Here is a 20,639-nt window from a genome sequence, read left to right as displayed (position 1 = left end):
AGAAATGTATGTCCACTAAATACTGCCATCAGTAAGAGGACTTCAGTTGTGTACGAGGGCATCTAAACAAATTCTAATTTTCGGTATGAATTTACTGAGAAATGATGTTGGAAATTATAAGGCAACACCAGTGATTCTTATCTAGTTAACGAACGGGCAACTACTTCCTTCATTTTATTCTATCTTCTGGTCCTTGATCCTAAACGCGAGTAGCCCCATGCTTGCAGAAGACTGAGTCATGCAGTGTTATCAAGTTTTTGCTATTGAAGGGTTGCACTGCCCGACAGAGCAAGAGGAGATGAAATCTGTTTATGGTGAAGATAGCTCATCTCATGATACTGTTGTGACATGGAAGAGGAATTTTCAAACCGATCATATGTCCCTGACGGATGAGCCAAGATGTGGACTCCATTCTGATGATAGTAGTGAGGTCATTGAAGAGGCGGAGTGTTGGTTTTCCACGAAATTAGGGGGTCTATAAGCGGTCTGCCCAAGGTCAAGAGAAATGTGTCACTCTGGATGGTGACTATGTAGAGAAGTCTTAAGGACAAAAAATCAAAGTGAAGTTTCTACTCTGAAAACGTCTTGGTGATAATTAGAACTTTTTCATATCCCCTCGTATGCGTTACATGATAGGATCGAGGTGGCACCGAAATACAGAGAAGCTGATTTGGAGCGGTTCTCTCTCATTTTGTGAAACGTCAATTGTTTGCAGCCACTGCTTGTACGCACTATATATAGTTCACCGTTTCATTAAATATATTGCTACAGACACTTGCTACGTGCATTATACTTTGAGTCAAAAGTTACAGCAGTGTGAACTTGTGAGTTTATTCGTGACTAAAATGTCATGATGATATCGTTATAGATCATCTGTGTATCTATCTACCATTCACTAATAACGTGTAATAATACATTCTTTTGAAAGTCCATGTGGATAGCGGCATGTCATTGCTGCCAGAAGAGGGGTTTGTTCTATGTCTACTATCAACTGTTTGTCAGTGGACAGTTTGGTACAGACTTGATAACTTGGTATCGCCGTCAGTGCGGTGTTAAACAACAACAGTAACGAATTGGAGACGAAAAACCACACGAAAGCATTCAGCACGCACGTTCACCTATGATATATTTAGGTACCAGTGTGGTCTACCATACTGACCCTGAAACACACATATCCAAAAAAGCCCAGGCAAGTCTAGATTACGTGGCAAGGCTAGCTTTCCACTGCTTTAGAGTCTACAAAAATGAAAAAAAAGGTCTCCTTTTGATTCATTTTTTTATTCTGAACATTTTTCTGTATAGTATGTTCATTTCAGAGACTAGCTGCAGAAAGTCCCGGGGATTCTTTTCAATGTGTTTTATTTCATTTTTACTAGGAACTGTTTTTTTCTGTAAAATATGCACGTTCATTTCAGAGAATAGTGCTTAATAGACTAAACGGTTAATAAATACTAATCATAAAATAGAATGAAAAGGAGTCTGGAGACTTGTGTCATTTTCAGAAACTCTACTAGTAATATTCTACATATTTCTACATATTCTAGGCTTGCATGGGTCTTCTTGGATATGTATGTTTCAGGATCTGTACAGACTACGCCAATTCATTTTCGACATACGATGAGTTAAATTTAAGTCTGACGTCTTACTAAGAAACGTTTTTGTTACTGCAGACCCTTATCTTTATTCTAACATTTCACGGGTCCCTCCTTTCTTGGTGTATCCTCAACCCCCCACGTGTACTCGGGAGCGCGGACACGTTTAAACAGCCGACGAAGTTATAATTTATACTCCATACCGTTATCCAAGTGCCATTGCTGTAGTATAATAGAAATTAATGCGACTGTGACATTAAGCTAAGCAATTTACAATTTTACGCCAAGACATAAAATGTCAACAGTTGTATAAATAGCAGTGAGTCACTGTCGCGAAGCAACGAAACATGCGTGCACACGTCAAACGAGTGAGCCTCGCACACCGGCTTGTGTAGCCAGTAAGCTTGTGTGCAATAGTCGTACGAGGTGTTGCATTGATTGAAATCAGTCGAGGTTCCAAATAGCACAGAGAGTTGTCACACCTTACACCGCAAAACATGGCCGCCCAATGGAGAGCGCTGTGCGATTCATTTTGGAGTACTAAGTTTTGGCTGCCTGATGGATATACTTGGTCAGATATTCAAAGTAAAGACAATGATGTTTATCTACCACAAGTTGCAGATATTAATATGTCCGTTGTAGTGGGACTTTTGATGCTCGTGGTGCGATATTTGTACGAAAGGTAAGATTTGTACATGTCGCGTGTCAGATTTGAACTGTCATCCGGCATCAGTTACGTGTTTTGGGGTCTCGTGACTTGATAAACATTTCTGTATATGAAAAGACGACGAGTGCGTGTATACAATATACTGATTCTCTTGTGGACATCGGTGAGTAGACTTGTCTTACACTGGTTGCATGTAGGACTCCGATCATTGTGAAGCACGTTGTGTCGATTGCCGGTCATGTTGGGGGAGCTTTCAAGGCCATACAACCCCAACATGCCTCTCACACGATCAAATAAGCACAATTTTTGGGTGGATCGTTTGTATTGCGAACCACGCAAACAGTATAACCCTGTACATGTATTAGGATCTCTGACGTTCGCACTGATGCACGTGTTATTTTAACTCGGATTAGTTGACCTGTTGAATCTGCATGGGTGTCATGTAGTACCGTTTGTTCCCATGAGAACTACAGTGGAAGCTGTCTCATCCGGCACTCATTGGAACTGAGGAAATAGTGTGATTTAGGCAATGTGCCGGATTGCAGAGCTGATGGTAAATTTAAACGCCACAGAAGTGACTTGGATTTTATGCCAGTATTGACAACTTGCTGGATTAGACAAATGCCAGTTTTTACAGCTTCCACTGTATGTCCCATTGGAACTACCACCCAAATTAACGACATTAGAGATTACATATCTGAGTGGGGTATTTCCATGGCATGAACACACTTCCCACAGCTCAAAATAACAAGTGAAGAGTAACTTGATACAGTAGATGACACAGTACTGTACCTTATGTTGATGAGGAAGTGAGCAAACACATGTTACGTAAGCTCTCCTTTGGAGGAAGTGATTCCAAAACATTCATTGTTTCATTTGGTTGTTGGATGGCTATTGGTGTAAACATGAAGTCATGTACTACCTGAAATTGTGGAAAGCATTCCTCAAGGTATAAAATAGGATTTTAAACAATTGTCGTTGACTTTCACTTTGTGTGAGTTCATTGGGGTGTGAACTTGCATGAAATTAGGGCTAAACATTGTATAGATGTCATTGCAAGCACCATCATTCATACAGTTACGCAACTTCAATACTTAGGTTTAGCAGTGTACAAGGGACCAGTGTACAAGGGACCAGCGTACAGGACAATAGACCCTTTTATTTCTTGTACTCTTTCAACATGAAATGTATTTAACTAGCAGTTTGATAATCTAATAATACAGATATGAGAAGTCACTGTGTTGAAAACTGTATACTCTTTGTCAACATCTAATTTAAATTTGCGTGTGTTGGCTTCAAGAGCTCTATGTGCACATTAAGCTTGTAACCAAATACTTGCATAATTTATGCGTGAATGATTTCAATGTTATCACAACTATTTGTGTAATATAATTCAGATCCTTTTCTTAATGAAATATGTTTGAAACAGGTAGTTTGGGTGTAAAAGCAACTGCTTGAAATGCCAGTTTGGGTTTGATTTCACATTAGTGCAATGCATGATGTCCATTTGCCATACAATGTAAGCTGAGCAATGATTTATAGAGAATGAAAACCCACACAAGTACATTTTCAAGGTGCCAACACAGGCCAGTAGTTGAGACATATTATGCTAGTTTCTCAGTATTGTGTTACAGTTCTCAAATCAGGTTACTCAATTACTTTCATTTTAATAGAGAAATGTATTTGCTGAAATCCTGGATTCTGGCTACCAGTTACATCTCTACTGAGTAATTTGCCTAATTGCCCAGTAGGTAATTGCAGTCAAGTAGGTTTTGCACCGTGAATCAACGCATTGTAATCAGTTGCCCTTAATAGCCCATCATGTGCTTTATGTGTCGTTTACTAGCCTACTGTTTCATGGATAATATATTCATCAAGACTAATTAACAAGTCCAAAATATTGTCTAATTGTTAATCTGTCTGCCCTAGAATGATTTCAAAGTAATTTTGGAAGCAGTTGATGCGTCACAGATCATCAACAGTGTTGCCATTACCAAAATACTACATTTATTTGCATGGCTTACTCACTGTTTATAATCACAGACTGTGGTGTATGAAGCAACCACATTCTTCTTTTTTTAGCCATCAGTTCAGACTAGGTGCATATACCAAACATTGAGTTCATGTACAGTTTGCCTCATTTTGTGTAAATGACTGATTTCATAATCTGACTGTAACATCTGTACACTGTAAGATCCAACCTGGCCTCATTGAATAGCCGCTTGCTGTCACTACAATATTGATGTTACTCTGCTCGTTATCATAATGTATCATCCTCTATATGTTATATCTCATCACATGGTTGTAGTCACAATTCATCAGAGAAGAGGTAGTAATCCATTCAGTTGTGACTTTGGTGGATTTTTCAGCCAGGTTGCCTCATCAGACAGTTGCAAAGTTTCAGTCCAAATGTGTGGACTTGCAGCTTAGCTGCTACTGAAGAGGACAATATGTCATTGAGAGATATCACTGTAGTAAAGTTTAATCATAATACTTTGCAGACCATTGTGACGTCATCAATTACCATAAGAACACAGTTATATGATATCACTAATCTGTTTGCTACTGAGGATGATTGTCGGTATTATCTATACACAAGTCATGTGGTGGCCTGTTGACAAGATGTCTTAGGTAAGAGCAAAACTGCAACTGCTCAGTCTCTAAGTAAACTTAGTCTCAGTGTATTTCGTTACACTCCACCACTGAGTCTAACATAACCTAGTAGAAGGTCGCGTCAGGTTACCTTTGAGCGACCAATGACCGTCAGGTCGAAAGCGAGACAGTTAAATAGATTCAACCAATCAGACAACTGCTACTATTTAGGGATTGGGGGGACTTTCAAAATATTCATGTCACTGACACAGATCTCTCCACAAAAAAAAATCCCACATTACACAGTTATTTGACCTGCAGTATATACACTTTGGGGTTTCGGTTGACATTGTTACTATTAGCTAATATTTCCGCAAGATGACATCCTTGAATATTGCCAAAAACACCATTTTCAGTGACTGTTTACTCACCATTGTCATGGTTGTACATACGCCGTGTGCATCACTCGGAAGCGATCGTACGCTAAATAGCATTAGGAATCGTTCGGGTACGAACCTTTTCTAGATAAAAAGTTCAAAAGGTATGTGCGAATGTGCACTTTCGTGATTTGGTAAGCTGTGTTCTGATTGGTCAATCTCAAAGGTTACCTGACGCGACCTCCCATAAGGTTTTGTTAGACTCAGCAGTGGAGTGTAACGAAAAGTACTGAGGATAAGTTTACTTAGACTGGTGACTGCTATAAGAGGTATTCTTGAAACTGCCTTGAAACACATGTTAGACTAGGAGTGAAACGATATACATTTGTACTGCAGCATTAGTAGAATTGAGCTATATACTGTGCATCATAGTATTGAACATCCTGTGTTTTTCGACTTTCTGTTAGGCACATGACATATCTGGTAAAGGCTACATTGTCTTCTGGAACAAGTTGTTCATGTTTTGAACTATAAGTAGAAACTTTATTCACTCTGTAGACACATACTGCAGAGTCATTTTCTTTAATTAACATGTAGTTTGTTGACTTGTCCAATCCTGTCTGAATGTGTTTCATAAACAATACATAGTGATAAGACAGCTACAAGAATAGGCTTGTCTGGGTCAGAATCTTCAAATATGTGAGGGGCTTTTGTCCAGAAGGGCTTTTGGTCAAAGGGCTTTTGTCCAAAAGGGCTTTTAGTCAAGGGGCTTTTGTCCTTGGGGGAGGGAGGGGGATTTGGGCAGGTACCCCAGGGTTAAACTGTTTACAAACAGAACAGTGAACAGTAAAAGCATTACAGGAAGGATTTCAGATAGGAAGAATACCACTCTCATCGCTTCCCAGTCTAGATATTAGTATCTGCTGTTCATTCAAAGGCATATTACCTGTCATTAGGAATAGCATTCCTTACCTTTGTTGTTGATATGGTATGTAGTGTGCTTACACAACAGAGTATTTGTGACTGTTTGAAGTGAAAATCATAAAGTATCTTTTTCTTGTTTTGTCAGTTCATTCCGATACTATCATGTATGACTAAACCATGTTTATGCTAGTATTTCATCTGAAATGTTTGCCACCTGAAATCATCATGTGTATATTTACAACAAATTATGTGTGACTGTTGTCTTCAAGCTTTCAGTCAGTCTTGATATGTTCGAAAAATGCATGTAACTGATATTTTTTTGGACGTTTTCAAGGTTTAGACCAGCTGTTTGCAAAAAAAACAAACTAAAATCAGTGTCATAAAATGACACATTGCATCCTTTGTTCATTGGCCTTGAAAGGAATGTATTGATTGTATAAAGCTTAAATATAAATAAGCTGTACTACATATATATAGTGTATGAATACTGGAAATCAAAGATGCAGTGATCCAGAGCGATACCTGTTTTGCTGCAACAATCTATTGAAGACTTCAACCTGCAAAGTGGTCCTGTCACCCGTGACGGACATGGTGACTAGGCAGTTGTCCACCTTGGCAGCATTTCGTTAACCCAAACAATGAGACAAAAGAGCAAAGGCTAGCCAACAGATACCGTTATGTTAAACTATCCCCATTTGGGCCAGTATTATTGTATCCAAGCTGTGTATCTTTTCTTCTGGCTTTCTGATGCATGGATGGTATGATGACGGATCAAATTTGATTATAATTCTGTAGTATTTACATTAATGTTTGATCATGTCATGTAACAATTTGATTTTTTTTAACATGTAATAGATATCACATTGCCATTGCTAGAAAAAGTTTCTCAGGCAAATAGGTAATATATGGAATATTGTTTCACACTTGATTACAGCAAATGCTTACATGTATTTTTTAAGTAACAGTGAAGTTCATATCTTCAAAACAGCAGTAACCCCACACTTCTTTTACTATTTTAATGAGCAAAAATTGCATCAATGACTACTCCCTTGTTCTAACCCAGTTTTGGTGGTGCAAGATATATAAACCTGCACCTGTCTATTTGTGATTGTTCACTTGAGGGTCATTTGAGACATTTAGAACAGGTATAATTAGTGGTAGCACCATTCAGATTACCCAATAAAGGTTACCATTTAGCATTTCTCGTGTCTAGAGTAAATACTAAATGTTATTAATTAATGTTTGATGTGGCAAACACATTACATGTTATACAATATGTACATGGAAGTGTAGGAAGAGGAATATCAGATCAGATAAAAAGAGAAACATCAATCAATGGATTAACCATCAACACTTTAATTGATTAATTACTTTAATCTTGAACTACAGTTTTGTCAAAGGGTAGGGTTATGTATGTAGAGATACTGACAGCTGTCACATTCTTTTATAAAATGCCTTTTGAAATACAGTGTATTGACATCACATAAATTGTTGTCTGGTGTGCTGTCTTGGGTGACCATTCAGAGTATACACCACTGTGCAAACCTTGAAAGAAAGTCACATAACCAGTTGAGAAGGTACCTCAAGTTCTAACATTAGATACAATTTGTCGTTATCAGACTGTTTAGAAGACACGACAAGGAACAGATTGTTTGTTATATGAATAGTGATGGATACATTCCTCAAATTCCAGTTGTTGCTATATTTTGATATTTTTATTTTGTTTTCTTTTTATTTATTGTAGCATTCAACAAAATCATACTGCTTCATTTTTTTTCGCCATGAAATTCTTTGATGCAAGACAGGACCTGCTCTGGGATGCACTTACCAATTGCCCTTGCAGGTAGAGATCGCAACCCAGTCAAGAATTCTGGGATATCATCTTAGCAGCCTCAGGGGAAGAACAATAACAAAACCATAGCCAGTCCTGTGGAATTACTATGGATCAGTCTCCCTTTAACATAATTATTGTGCACACTGGAAATTAGCATGATTATTATGCTGTTTGTTCTGGATTTAATCATATTGGGTGGTAGTGATCCACTGGAGCTATGGATTTTCATGAAACACACATTTTATCAGGTCCTGTTTGCATAGATCGATGCTCATGCTGTTGATCACTGGACTGTCTGGTTGAGACTCGATTATTTTCAGACCACTGCCATATAGCTGGAATATTGCAGAGTGTGACATTAAATTTAACTCACTCACTCACTCACTATGAGATTATTTCTTCTAAACTTCTGTTTCTTTTGCAGTTCAGTATATGTAGAAATCTATCTTATAGCTGTCCTTCATCATTTGCATGTTTTGCTATACTTTTTCAGGGCTCCAGATAATTTTTCAACATGAGGAGTATGTTCGCCTTGTTTTTTCAATATAAGAGTAGTGTAAAAAGTTAAGAGTACATTTAGAGTGCTGATTGGAATTTAATGGCATGTAAGTAATCATGTGTTTCGTTTCATATATGCACCACAACATTGCTACTCTTGTGTAAACAGGTCAATAAACAATAAAGCAATACTTTTTCAGATAAATATGTCTGTAAATGATTCTAAGAACATACACCATTGCTGTGGTGCATATCTGCTACTTTTTCTGATTTTTTAACTATCATATCGTTTATATTTTTATCCGTGCGTGTACAGAAATGGCCATGATCTAGAGCCAAGCTTTTTCTAATGATGACCCACGATCAGCTGTTTGGACTACTGGTGGATGTATTTTAATGAATGATATTTTTGTCAGTTTCCCTTTGAAAGTGAGTGAGTGAATGAGTGGGTGAGTATTCTTTTATGTTACTTTTAGCAATATTTCAGCAATATCATGGCAGGGGACACCAGATATGAAGCTCACACATTGTACCCATGTGGGGAATCAAACCAAAGTCCTCTGTGTGATGAGCGAACACTTTACCCACTAGGAACCCCACTACCCGTTTCCATTTGAAACTTCCGAGATGCCTTGCTGTTTCCATTGTGGAAAACTAATTTGTTGGTATTCAATCTATAACAAATCTTTTGAATAGTCACAGTGAGATATATGATACATGTATCTATTGTCTGCAAACCAGCCCATTTCGAGGCATCTACAGCAGTAATCGGATTGTGCCTGCTCAGGTATGCTGAAGCTAATGACATCAATATGAAATGAAAAGTCACATAAAATTAATCATAAATTACATGCTTCAATGCAGATGTTCAATGGACATTGGTTTTTGCCAGATGTTGCACAACCAGGATCACCTTGCATGTTTCGGGACACAGCTGTCAGGTGCATATTCAGATGTTACATGCTCACTATAATGTGTTTTTTTTGCGGGATAAACAATTAGGAGATAAACCTATTGTCTTTGAAAATCAGAGACATGCTGTACTGAATTGATCGCAACTAAATTTCAGTTGGAACAGGACATGTAGTGTGCTACCATTTTCCATTTAGGTATATGTTTATGAACATTTTGTTGCACAACTTTGTATTTTTGCAAGGCATTCTGATTTATATGTTAAATAATGTTTATGTTAGGGGCTGTGTGTTGTAATTGATTAATTTTATAATAGAGGGTAATATGATTGTGAAATTCCCAGATAATTTTGGAGGAAAACTCATATGATTGTATTTTTTTAGTTTTAGTAGATGTTTTTATCAGCATTTCCATCGCATCTGTTGTGTTGATATCAATTATGTATGTGGTCAAACTGAAGTAGTGTGGCAGTGTTGTATATACATATGGTGTGAAGCGCCGTGAAATCAGGCGCATTTTCAATCCCAAAAGTTTGAATTGCAAGTGTGGAAAATTCCAAAGTTCGTGTCAAAATCCATGGAGTTGTTGTTATGATCTGCCATCATTGTGGTCAAACGGAAGTAGTTCTCACAATAAGATTTGTTAATGCACAGTGAAATGGCCTATAATCAGATGAGCGTCAATCCAGAAATGATGCCGTTTGATTTTTCTAAACAACCAATCAGAATCCAGTATTTTTCTTGAGTCATGGTAGAATCTAACATCACTGTGTATGCATTGTGTCACCCTTCTACACAGCTGTATTTTTTAGGGAAGTGGTGTTCACCATATACTAGAAACTAATACAGAATAACGCTAAATGTAATCATGGCATAACAAGGCCATCATAGTGGACATGCATGCTTCGTTTATGTGCTCAGTTTGAGAAATGCCAGGATACACCACTAGCAATCTAGAACACCTAATTCACCTCTACAAAACCAGCTCAACACCACTTGAATCATCAGAACTGCTCCGTGAAATTCACCCCCAATTTGGTGATAGTCTAGTCTTGATCATATAGGTTTAGCAGTTAGACTGATCACTCTGGACTGAACACATCTTGCAGCTAGTCTTCTCTTGATTGAATATGTACATGTCTAATCTTGTCGTGACAGTCTTTCTGGCAGCTAGTTATTCTTTTCATAGCTTTACTTTTTGAGCAGCTTTATAATCTCCTAGCCAATTCTGGCTACTGGTAGCACTCCAGTACATTGCAATTGTTTCCTGATAGCCTGTGTCCAGTGCTTGTTTTACAGAGTGGACTACAGTCTCCTTTCATCAGGACCCAATGCTAGGGAATAATGCTTTATAGCAAGTGACTAAGGCAAGACCAATTCTCTTTCTTGTGTTATGGATTTTTGTCCTCTGAAAACCTAAAGGCAGGCAGGAAAAAAAATAAGAACAAAATTTCCGATCAAAGTGATATTCCTTCTAAATACACAAAGTACTTTACTTTTGGCAATTTATTATGTGAATATGGGGGAAAAAAACAACCTGAAAACTATTTTTTTGTGAGTTTACTTTTTTATCCAATAAATACATTAGGATTTTAAATTTTGAGCAGGGCAAATTAATTTTTTTTTTCATATTCTTGAAAACAAAAACAAGAAATAAAATTGGTCTGTCCTAAGGTAAAAAACTAAATTGCAGTAGTTGGTCATCCAGATAAAAATATAAATTATAGTAGTTGGTCTTCCTGTCTTCAGTCATTGCAGGCGGTGCAGTGGCATAGTGGTTAAAGCATTTGCTCGTCACACCAAAGACCCGATTCTTATTTCCCACATAGGTACACTGTGTGAAGCCATTTCTGATGTCCTCCTCCACAGTGTTGCTGGAATATTGGTAAAAGTCATGTAAACTTAAACTCTTCAGTCACTGAAATATGTGTCTCTAGCTGATATGTGATGAGCTTATGGCTGACTGAGTACCTAGATACCTCCAGGAGTTGTTTACAGACAACCTGAAAGGTGAATTTGTTCACAGCACAGACCTGCCATTCACTCCGTGACAGTGTTGACTTGTTGCACCTGTTTGGTCATGCATGCACCATAGTGAATACATGTGAAACTGCAACACATGTCATCACCAGAGTAGTGCTAGGCACAACAGCCAGCACAGAACAATGCTTGTTCACATCACGTAACCACTAAACTATTTACAAAAGCTGGCAGGTTTTATTGGTCATAAATATTTCATTTGGCCATAGATGCTAATTATGTCTGTTGATGACAATTGGAGTGAAAGGAGATATTGTACTGACTTTGGTATCCAGCTTTTTCATTCACATAACCTGGCTCAGAAAACATGTGAGATAAAATCTCACATGGGATCAAAAGCATGAGATTTTTTAAAGTGTTATGAGATTTAACTGTTCATGATCGTTCAGAAGAAAAAGATAACGAGACAAATAAAACATTGTCATAATCAATTTCAAGTCAAGCAATCCTGAATTGCAATGAATTAAAAGTCTGTAGATCTACTAGCATCACCATTGGTGTCTGCATTCTGGTTGTCATCAAGGTCAACGACTTAACTCTTTCAACACCAGTCAACCAGCGGCATAAACTGCCATGACACCGAGTTCCTAGCAACTCTGAGGTCATAGATGAAGTTTATGTTTATCAAGAGAAAATATCAACTTATAAATCATTATTGCTACTGCATATCATACACCAGTTGAAAGGACTAATCTTACTGTTTGTAAATCTGAAAGTTATTTTTATCATATGTTTCACGTAATACGACTACAACTTAAATAAGTTAATTTGTAATGAAAATGCAGGCATAGACATTTATATGTCTAGATGAACCACGGAGGAACAAAAACCTGGAGCGTTTTTTTCTGTTTGTAACAAGTCATGACATCCCCTTCACTTTTTCTTTCATATGTTCATTTATACACAATCAGAAAATTATTCTAGAAAGATTTCAGAAGTAATATGTATGGTCGTGTATTTCCCGATATCAGTGGCAATTCGCTTGGTAACGTGATACAACAGCATGAAAAACCTCCGTTTTAAAATCTTTGTCTGATAATGAAGAACATGTGAGGCGATTCGTTTGATGGCGGGTATCATTCGAAAGCTCTGAACATCAACAAAATGACGGTATCCTTGCCTAGAGTATTTTCATAGTTGTAAGAAGCGCGTTTATTGGATAAACATTGGTTTCTATTGACGCTTTTTAGCCTCAGCCTGCAGTAAGGATCGTCAGGCCCCCCTAAGTAATTGAAGGAATTACAACAAATTTGAAGGAATTGCATCTCAAATGTAAACAAACGCAGCCCACTCGCGAAACAATTGCAGCGATATCGGTAGTTTAGCGGTAATAACAGAAACACATCGGCCCTATCGGAAGCAATGTCGGTAATACTGGAAACATGCTCGGCCATCTTCGGAGATTTTTCGGTCGCGAGCGGAAACTCACGCAGCAAAACATGGCGTCGTTGGAAGAAACAACCGTCTCGGTGAGTTGTGTTTTTAGTTCCTACTATTACATTTTTATACTTATCCATCTTTGACCACCGGTGTTGAATGCGTTTAGGTATGAGGTGTTGTCGGGACAATAGCTTATGTTTTTAGGAAAAGATTGTCACTGCAGAACAGTGTCACAAGTCATGCCCCTGGAGATTGTTTACACCTGAACATCAAGGTCGTGCCGATGATTACGAACATCATGAACGTGCGCCATGAAGAAGTATATGAGCCATAATTTTTCTTTCTATGAAGTGCAATTGACAAACTTAAACATATTTTCCAAAACAAATGATGTTATATCTGGCGCACGTTCGTAATCATCGGCACGACTTGGATGTTCAGATGTAAACAACCTCCAGGGGCATGACTTGTGACACTCTTCTAGAGTGACTATCTTTTCCTAAAAACATAAGCTATTGCCCCGACAACACCTCATACCTAAACGCATTCAACACGGGTGGTCAAAGATGGATAAGTATAAAAATGTAATAGTAGGAACTAAAAACACAACTCACCGAAACTGGTGTTTCTTCCAACGACGCCATGTTTTGCTGCGTGAGTTTCCGCTCGCGACCGAAAAATCTCCGAAGATGGCCGAGCGTGTTTCCAGTATTACCGACATTGCTTCCGATAGGGCCGATGTGTTTCTGTTATTACCGCTAAACTACCGATATCGCTGCACTTGTTTCGCGAGTGGGCTGCGTTTGTTTACATTTAAGATGCAATTCCTTCAAATTTGCTGTAATTCCTTCAATTACTTAGGGGGGCCTGATCGTGATCGGTCAAATTCAGACAAGTGACCTAAGTCAGCCAATCAGATAACAGCAATGGATACTGTTTCCCCCCCCCACAAACGAGAAAGAATGACATGACACGATCGCACAATAACGTTTGAAATAGTAAGTTATAATGTTCTTAGACAATTTTTATGATTACTGTTGTTGCTTTTATTCTTCAGTTTATGTGATTTGTTTAATTATATCCTCTACGCATTGTTGATTTGCTCACTGAGAACTCGGATGTGGACCCGTTGCCGAAGCATGTGTGTGAGAATAGTTTTTTTAAAAAAATAACATTGCGGAAAAAGAAAATAGTTTTCAATTCTAACCTTGTCGATAAATATGGCTATCTTAAATGTAATAAGTGTTGACAGGCATTATGAAGAGTGATAGATTTGATAAATGAATCATATGTTAGTTAGGTTCCGAAAAGTATAAATCATTTTGATGCAACTACTGACTGGTCGTTTTTTCGACCTACAGCTCCTGGGGACTGGCGATGTCTTGGCCAATTTTTCGGCCTACGGTGTTGAATGGGTCAAGTTGTTTCTTCGTTTTCATTCGTAGTCTTTAAGAACTTAAAGATTTTTATATCGAATAAGATGGTTTCGTTAGAAGCTGCCCTTTGTGTGACGTTGCAGAACACAACTTCCAAATGCGAACTCTGTACACCGTCGCACTGTGCATAAACAACACAGTACTGCGGGGTTCAGAGTTTGCCATACTCCTTGCAGCGCAGCTCATTTTGTGCAGCACTGTGTAACGATGTTCGGTGTTCCATACCAGAAGTTATGTTTCGAAGATTAAAAATAGGTAGAAAGCAACGGGAATATCTTTGACAGGACAAAATAACGACAAATCCTTTCTCAGTAAAACAGATTTAAAAACTTCCTATCATACAGGTAAGCAGGATGCGATTTTAAATCGCTGCAGGTAGATTTGAGTGCGATTTTAAAGCAACTGGTGCGAGAAAATCGCGATATCGCGGCCCAAGTCAATCCCTGCATGTATTAGAGAGTGAGTGCTTGAGTGAGTGACTATAGTTTTATGCTGCTTTTAGCAGTATTCCAGCAATTTCACAGTGGGAGGATGGCAATTTTCTGCAAATCTGTGGAAATCAGCGTGTTAATGCAAATCAATCGATCCAGTGCCCTGTTGATCCCCTAGACTTCCAGCTGAGTTTCCGCTGAAATCACTTACTTTTGTTTCCATCCCTGCAGATACCACTGACAGATACGTTTACAGGGATAGAAGTGCAGTGCTTTCGAATGGTTCCACAGAAAGTCAGACAAATGATTTAAGCATCCCTTTGTGAAAATAATTGCCTCAAACATTTTAAAAGATCAAATTGAACTTAAGACAGTACTTATAACAAATTTATGTTATTTCAAATAATTGTTCATTAAATCAATAAATATCATGTGAAACCTGTGAACTTTGGAGCTTGGTTTCATTAACACTATCAAGAGTGCAATTATAGTTATGCATTATTTTTCCTGGACCCATAAAGTAACCCACAAACAGTGTTGTCATATAAAACAGGACTTACTGTCATGTGCCCTGGCATGCAAGATGGCCACTCCCATGTTAAGCTGTGACATTGAGTGCCACAAATAATAAACAATTGTATGGGGTGCAAAAATAGGTTTTGAATCATTTCAATTGCTCAAATTTACTGCAGTGTGTGCATCTTGTTGTTTATTATTTTTATGATTTGAGTAGTGCAGCCAGGACTCATTGAGAATATTTCATGCATGTTATTTCATATTTACCGTACCATTACACGCAAAGGAAGCATTATTTCGATCCTTGGTTTGGACACGGTTAAAGATGACATGATCGGCACAGACTAGGACTGGCTTGGACAGATTGTCTGTCCAGTCTGGTGGTGACAAAGAAAGAGGTTTCAGGGTCCAAACATAGCCAAGAATGAGTGTTATGTGTAGGTTATGAATTGGTTAGTAGAGCTGGAAGAACTGATCTCCATGTACCACTAAGGGTCAGAATGATGTTCACGACAGGCATGACATTGCAGTTGTGGACATGAGACCGTGTGCTCCACCACTTTGTCCAGACTTCATCACAGTGGACCCCTTAGTGTCAGAGACATTCATGCCTACTCACACCAGGAAACAATAAACGGAACTGAGGGGCCATCCCAGTCACCTGTCTTCACCCAGGATCTCTATAGGAACTTGGCAGTGATCTAACTGAAGAGTGGAACAGTCACCCTCTTAGCAACCATCCAGACATGCTCATGCAGTCATTCACTCAGTCATTCATTTGGAGCATGAGACAATGTTAGTTGGCAGTTATCACAACATGTAGATCTCATACATGCCACTGGAAGGTTTGGGTTATTTTGGACAATGATTTTTTTGTTTGTTCCATTCACAAATGCCAAAACAGTCCATAAAAGAAATGGGTGTTGCATTTATGGAAAGGGGAAACTAATAACTTCATGGTCAGCATGTATCATAACTTGTGTGGCTGGCCTCATTACACACCTGCAAGATATTCACTCCCTAGCCTGCCATATCGATGATTGAAAACTGTAATGTGCTATATGAATTATGTATGCAGGTAGTGCCTGATATTTTATCTTCTAGCTGTTGCTATCTAGTTTAGCCTAATACATAATGCAGTGCTCTAGCTATCATGAAAATGGGAGAAATTAGCATTATTTGTTTTGTAACTATAGCAGATTTAGGAAAAAGGGAAAGTTGTTTTCTTGGAAAATATATTTATTAGTTCATGAATTTTAAGTTGCTACCCAGGATTTATGAGTGAGTGAGTGAGTTTAGTTTTACGCCGCACTCAGCAATATTCCACCTATATGGTGGCGGTCTGTAGCTTAGAATATAATGACACAAGACATTTCCTTGTTGTGAACATGGGTGTGTGTTCTAGACATGCTCCAAGTCTTTTGGCCACTTAAGTGTGTCAAGGTGCAGTGGCAAGTGAACTGTCTGATAGTTTGATGATGTTTCTGTGGAATTAGCCTGATGTTCATCATATACTGCCAATAAAAAACAGGGAACTGATAAAATGAGAGTCAATGTGCAATTGCACTGAATGTCCACTAAATCCAGTTTGGGTTCAATATCTGGTGTGTCCACCAGGTTGGGCAACACATTCATGACACCTTGATGGCATACTCTTTTTAATTTTTGGATGGTTGCCCATGATATTGCCCATTCCTCCTGAAGAGCTGCACCACACTTGGCCAGGTTGACATGTATTGGGTGCCTGCACCACACTGGGCCAGGTTGACAGGTGTGGGGTCCCTGGTGTACACCCTTCGACTGAGAACGTAACATAGGTGTTCAACTGGGGACAGGTCTGGGGACTTACAGGGCCAGTCCAATGTCTGTGTGCCAGTTTGCTGCATTCAATTTCTTACTTCCCATATTTTTTGGTGGATAGTATAGCATTTGAGTTTATAATACAAAGAGAATGGTGTTTGAAACAAGTAAGTGATCAAATCTTGAATCATACTGGTTGGGCCTGTCAGTTTACAGTCGGTTTGCCGTTCTTTAAATCTTACAAGACTAGGGATTCCTTATTCAGCATGTAACAGAACTACCACGATCTGACTGTATATAAGTACTGCTGTTCAACTTTATTATTTCTGCTTGTTCGTGTTAGTCAGTTACTGCTGTGAAAATACAACAGTTGTCAGTAATTTATGTCAGGAATTCATGAGCCATCAATCCTTGTCAGGTTGAGAGATTTTTGACTATTCAGCTTAAACTAAGCTTAGGTTTTCCAAAAAGTGAGGGATGTCTGCCAAAAGATAACTTGTTGTAAAATTAACAAATGTTTCATGTGTCTGGTTTTAAAATGTTCTAATTTAGTTTGGCTTTGTGATGTCAGTTTGAACAGTTTTATTGCACAAGTGTAAATTATTCACATTAATTGTTTCTGTGCAATATTTATTGGCGTTATTAAACCTTTGGGAAAACTGGCTTCCAGTCTCTTGATACTCAAGGTTTCTAATCCTATATGCTAATATCCGGACTACTGCAACATTAGACTGTTATTATATTATTTAGATTAATGTATCAGTTGGAAGTAGATACCAGATGTCACTGAACATTTCTATAATTGGATTATAAACAAGTACTTACTGCATGTAAGGTAAATGTAGTATTCTGCGGGTTTATGTAGGTAATATGAATGCAGTGATGTCTTGGAGATATATCAGATCAAGTTCAATCCTTGGGTCTGAATATCAGTCAGTGTTCCCTACATATCCATCAGTATGATGGTGCCCTGAAGTCGTGACCATTATCCAACTCAGTGAAGTGACTCGTTTCTAACATTGCCTCTCAGTGTTCAGGGTTAACCAACCCATGCCTGTCCGTTCCAGGGAAACTTGTCTAATGTTGTGATGTTCTTTATTAGTGAATTCTTTATTATGACTTTTGCCTCTTAATGAAATTTATGGGTCCTTTTCTATTTTCCCCACTCAGATTATGGTAGTCTGTCGTTATGACCGAAGTAGTCGTTTTTCTAATTCCTGATCTTTGTTTTCCTTGTTCCTTCTGTCTTCATTACACACATTGTCAACCTCAGTGCTCCTTCTGTAGTTAGATTGAGCTCATGGGAGGTCTGTATTTCATGATACCTCAATGTTAGGTGATATCACCGTGTCAACCTCAGTGCTCCTTCTGTTGGTACATAGAGCTCATTGGGAGGTCTGTATTTCATGATATTTCAGTGTTAGGTGATATCACCGTGTCAACCTCAGTGCTCCTTCTGTAGGTACATAGAGCTCATTGGGAGGTCTGTATTTCATGATATCTCATTAATTGATGATATTGCGATGACAATCTCAGTGCTCCTTCTGTAGTTAAATTGCGCTCATGGGAGGTCTGTATTTCATGATATTTCATTATTAGATTATATTACAATGTCAACGTCAGTGCCCCTTTTGTAGTTAAATTGCGCTCATGGGAGGTCTGTATTTCATGATATCTCATTATTAGATTATATTACAATGTCAACGTCAGTGCCCCTTTTGTAGTTAAATTGCGCTCATGGGAGGTCTGTATGTCATGATATCCCATTATGAGATGATATCACAATGGAACCTCAGATTTCTTTTCCTTATGAGGATTAATGGTTCCTTACTGTCAATTGACAACCATGAGACCATTTGAAAAGGAACGAAACATTGCTTGTCACTGAAAATTAAGTAAGGTCTCACTATGTGACTGACATGTCATGTAAACCGCATCACATCAGTGAAAACAGGAGATAATAAGTGTATCACACTCTTTTGCATGTCACAATGCAAACACAGGCTGTAATGACTAGATCACATATTGTGTTCCAAGGGTTTGATTCATTCTGATCGAGCTGCTTGGTCTGTATACTTAATCAGTGCGATACAAATGTTTGTTATTGATTTTGTGAATGCAGTAGGCATGAACGGCAAGAATTAGTTTAGGTATTTTGAGTTAATTAAATCATGAATGTATAAAAGAGTCATTGCAGTTACATGTTGAGCTTTATTGTGCGTTACAAGTTGATCATGTTATGCTACTGTCTGTATCTAAGTCTTTTCTGCAACTGTTGGCAGTGAGGTTTTCAAATCAGGACACCAGGCAGACTTCCATGTTTTACTCATTGAAATATTGTCACATTTAGTTGTAAGTACATGTCTGTCGTGTTTCTATAGAAACAAACTCTGAAATACTTTGTATATACAAGCCGACAGGAAAGACAGCACAGTCTAGACTTAAGGACAGAGAGGGAAGTAGGGTAGGGATCGGTTGGGTAACTGAAGTGTATAGCATTGTTTGTCCTTCCACACCCACCATGAAATAATTCATTTGCAATTTTCATTTGACTATTGAGGTAAAGGATCATAGATGTTTCAAATGTCATTTTGAAAAGAATATTTTGAGTCAAACATCAGTTTTAAAAGAAAGTTCTGAATGAAAAGGAATGTGTGAATAGAAACATATGGTGAAAGTATTACTGATGTTTATTAAAGTGAATTTGGAAATGCTTTGGATGTATTGGACACTGACACTGCTAATATAGTTGGTGATGTGGACACAGATCAGTGTGCTGGTCAGACTTGCTGTACTGTTCCAAATTTCCGGTTTAACCATGCCATGTCTCCATCATGTTTTCATCAGGCAAACATGAAATGTCATTCATTTCTCAAGGGTCTAAAAGCTGTAAAAAGGCTTCTGAAAGCTTCAGAAAGCTTAAGAGGAGTCTCATAACCATATACTTTCAAAAGTACAAATGATATGGACAAGATACGGTCCAAACTCAACATGTCCATTTTGACTTCAAGTGTGTCACGGTGTTAAATAGCCCAACAAAAAATATGTGTCTTAAGTTATTATTAATGAGCAGTTGGGAAGAGATGTTTGATTGAAGTTCTTGACTAGGATTAAGAATTCAGGGTACTTTGCCATTTTGGCTGATGACAAGAGGGATGTGTGAAACAGGGAACAACTGGTAACTTGCGTATGGCAGGACAATGATGATTTTACAGTAAACAAGGATACCATCACCATGTTCTACCTCATCCACAATGACCTCTCTAAGACTGTTAAGGACAAGGTTATGCTGGCACCAGGAATACCACTTGAGTTGCTGCCTAACTGCAACATGATGAACCAAAAACATTTTTGGAACAATGATGAACCAAGGGCATTTCAAGAACAATGATGAACCAAGGGCATTTCAAGAACAACGATGAACCAAGGGCATTTCAAGAACAATGATGAACCAAGGGCATTTCAAGAACAATGATGAACCAAGGGCATTTCAAGAACAATGATGAACCAAGGGCATTTATAGAACAATGATGAACCAAAGGCATTTCAAGAACAATGAATAACCAAGGGCATTTCAAGAACAATAACAAACCAAGGGTAATCAAGAAACATGCCTTAACTTTGCACTTCAAGCAGCAGGG

The 20,639-nt window shown here is 38.2% G+C and overlaps 1 protein-coding gene across 1 annotated transcript in view; it reads left to right on the top strand.

Moving 5' to 3' along the window:
- Positions 1-2,068: 2,068 nt before the first annotated feature.
- LOC137255624 (ceramide synthase 2-like) overlaps positions 2,069-20,639 on the top strand; it is a 57,826-nt gene continuing 39,255 nt past the window's right edge. Inside the window, exon 1 of the mRNA XM_067793076.1 lies at positions 2,069-2,274. Coding sequence (XP_067649177.1) covers positions 2,090-2,274 — 185 coding nt within the window. The 5' untranslated portion in view covers positions 2,069-2,089. The remainder of the gene's footprint in view (positions 2,275-20,639) is intronic.

Source organism: Haliotis asinina, chromosome 11 (assembly GCF_037392515.1).
Source record: "Haliotis asinina isolate JCU_RB_2024 chromosome 11, JCU_Hal_asi_v2, whole genome shotgun sequence".
NCBI lineage: Eukaryota > Metazoa > Mollusca > Gastropoda > Lepetellida > Haliotidae > Haliotis > Haliotis asinina.
Note: the sequence above shows the minus strand (reverse complement) of the source record. Positions and strands in the feature narration are given on the sequence as shown.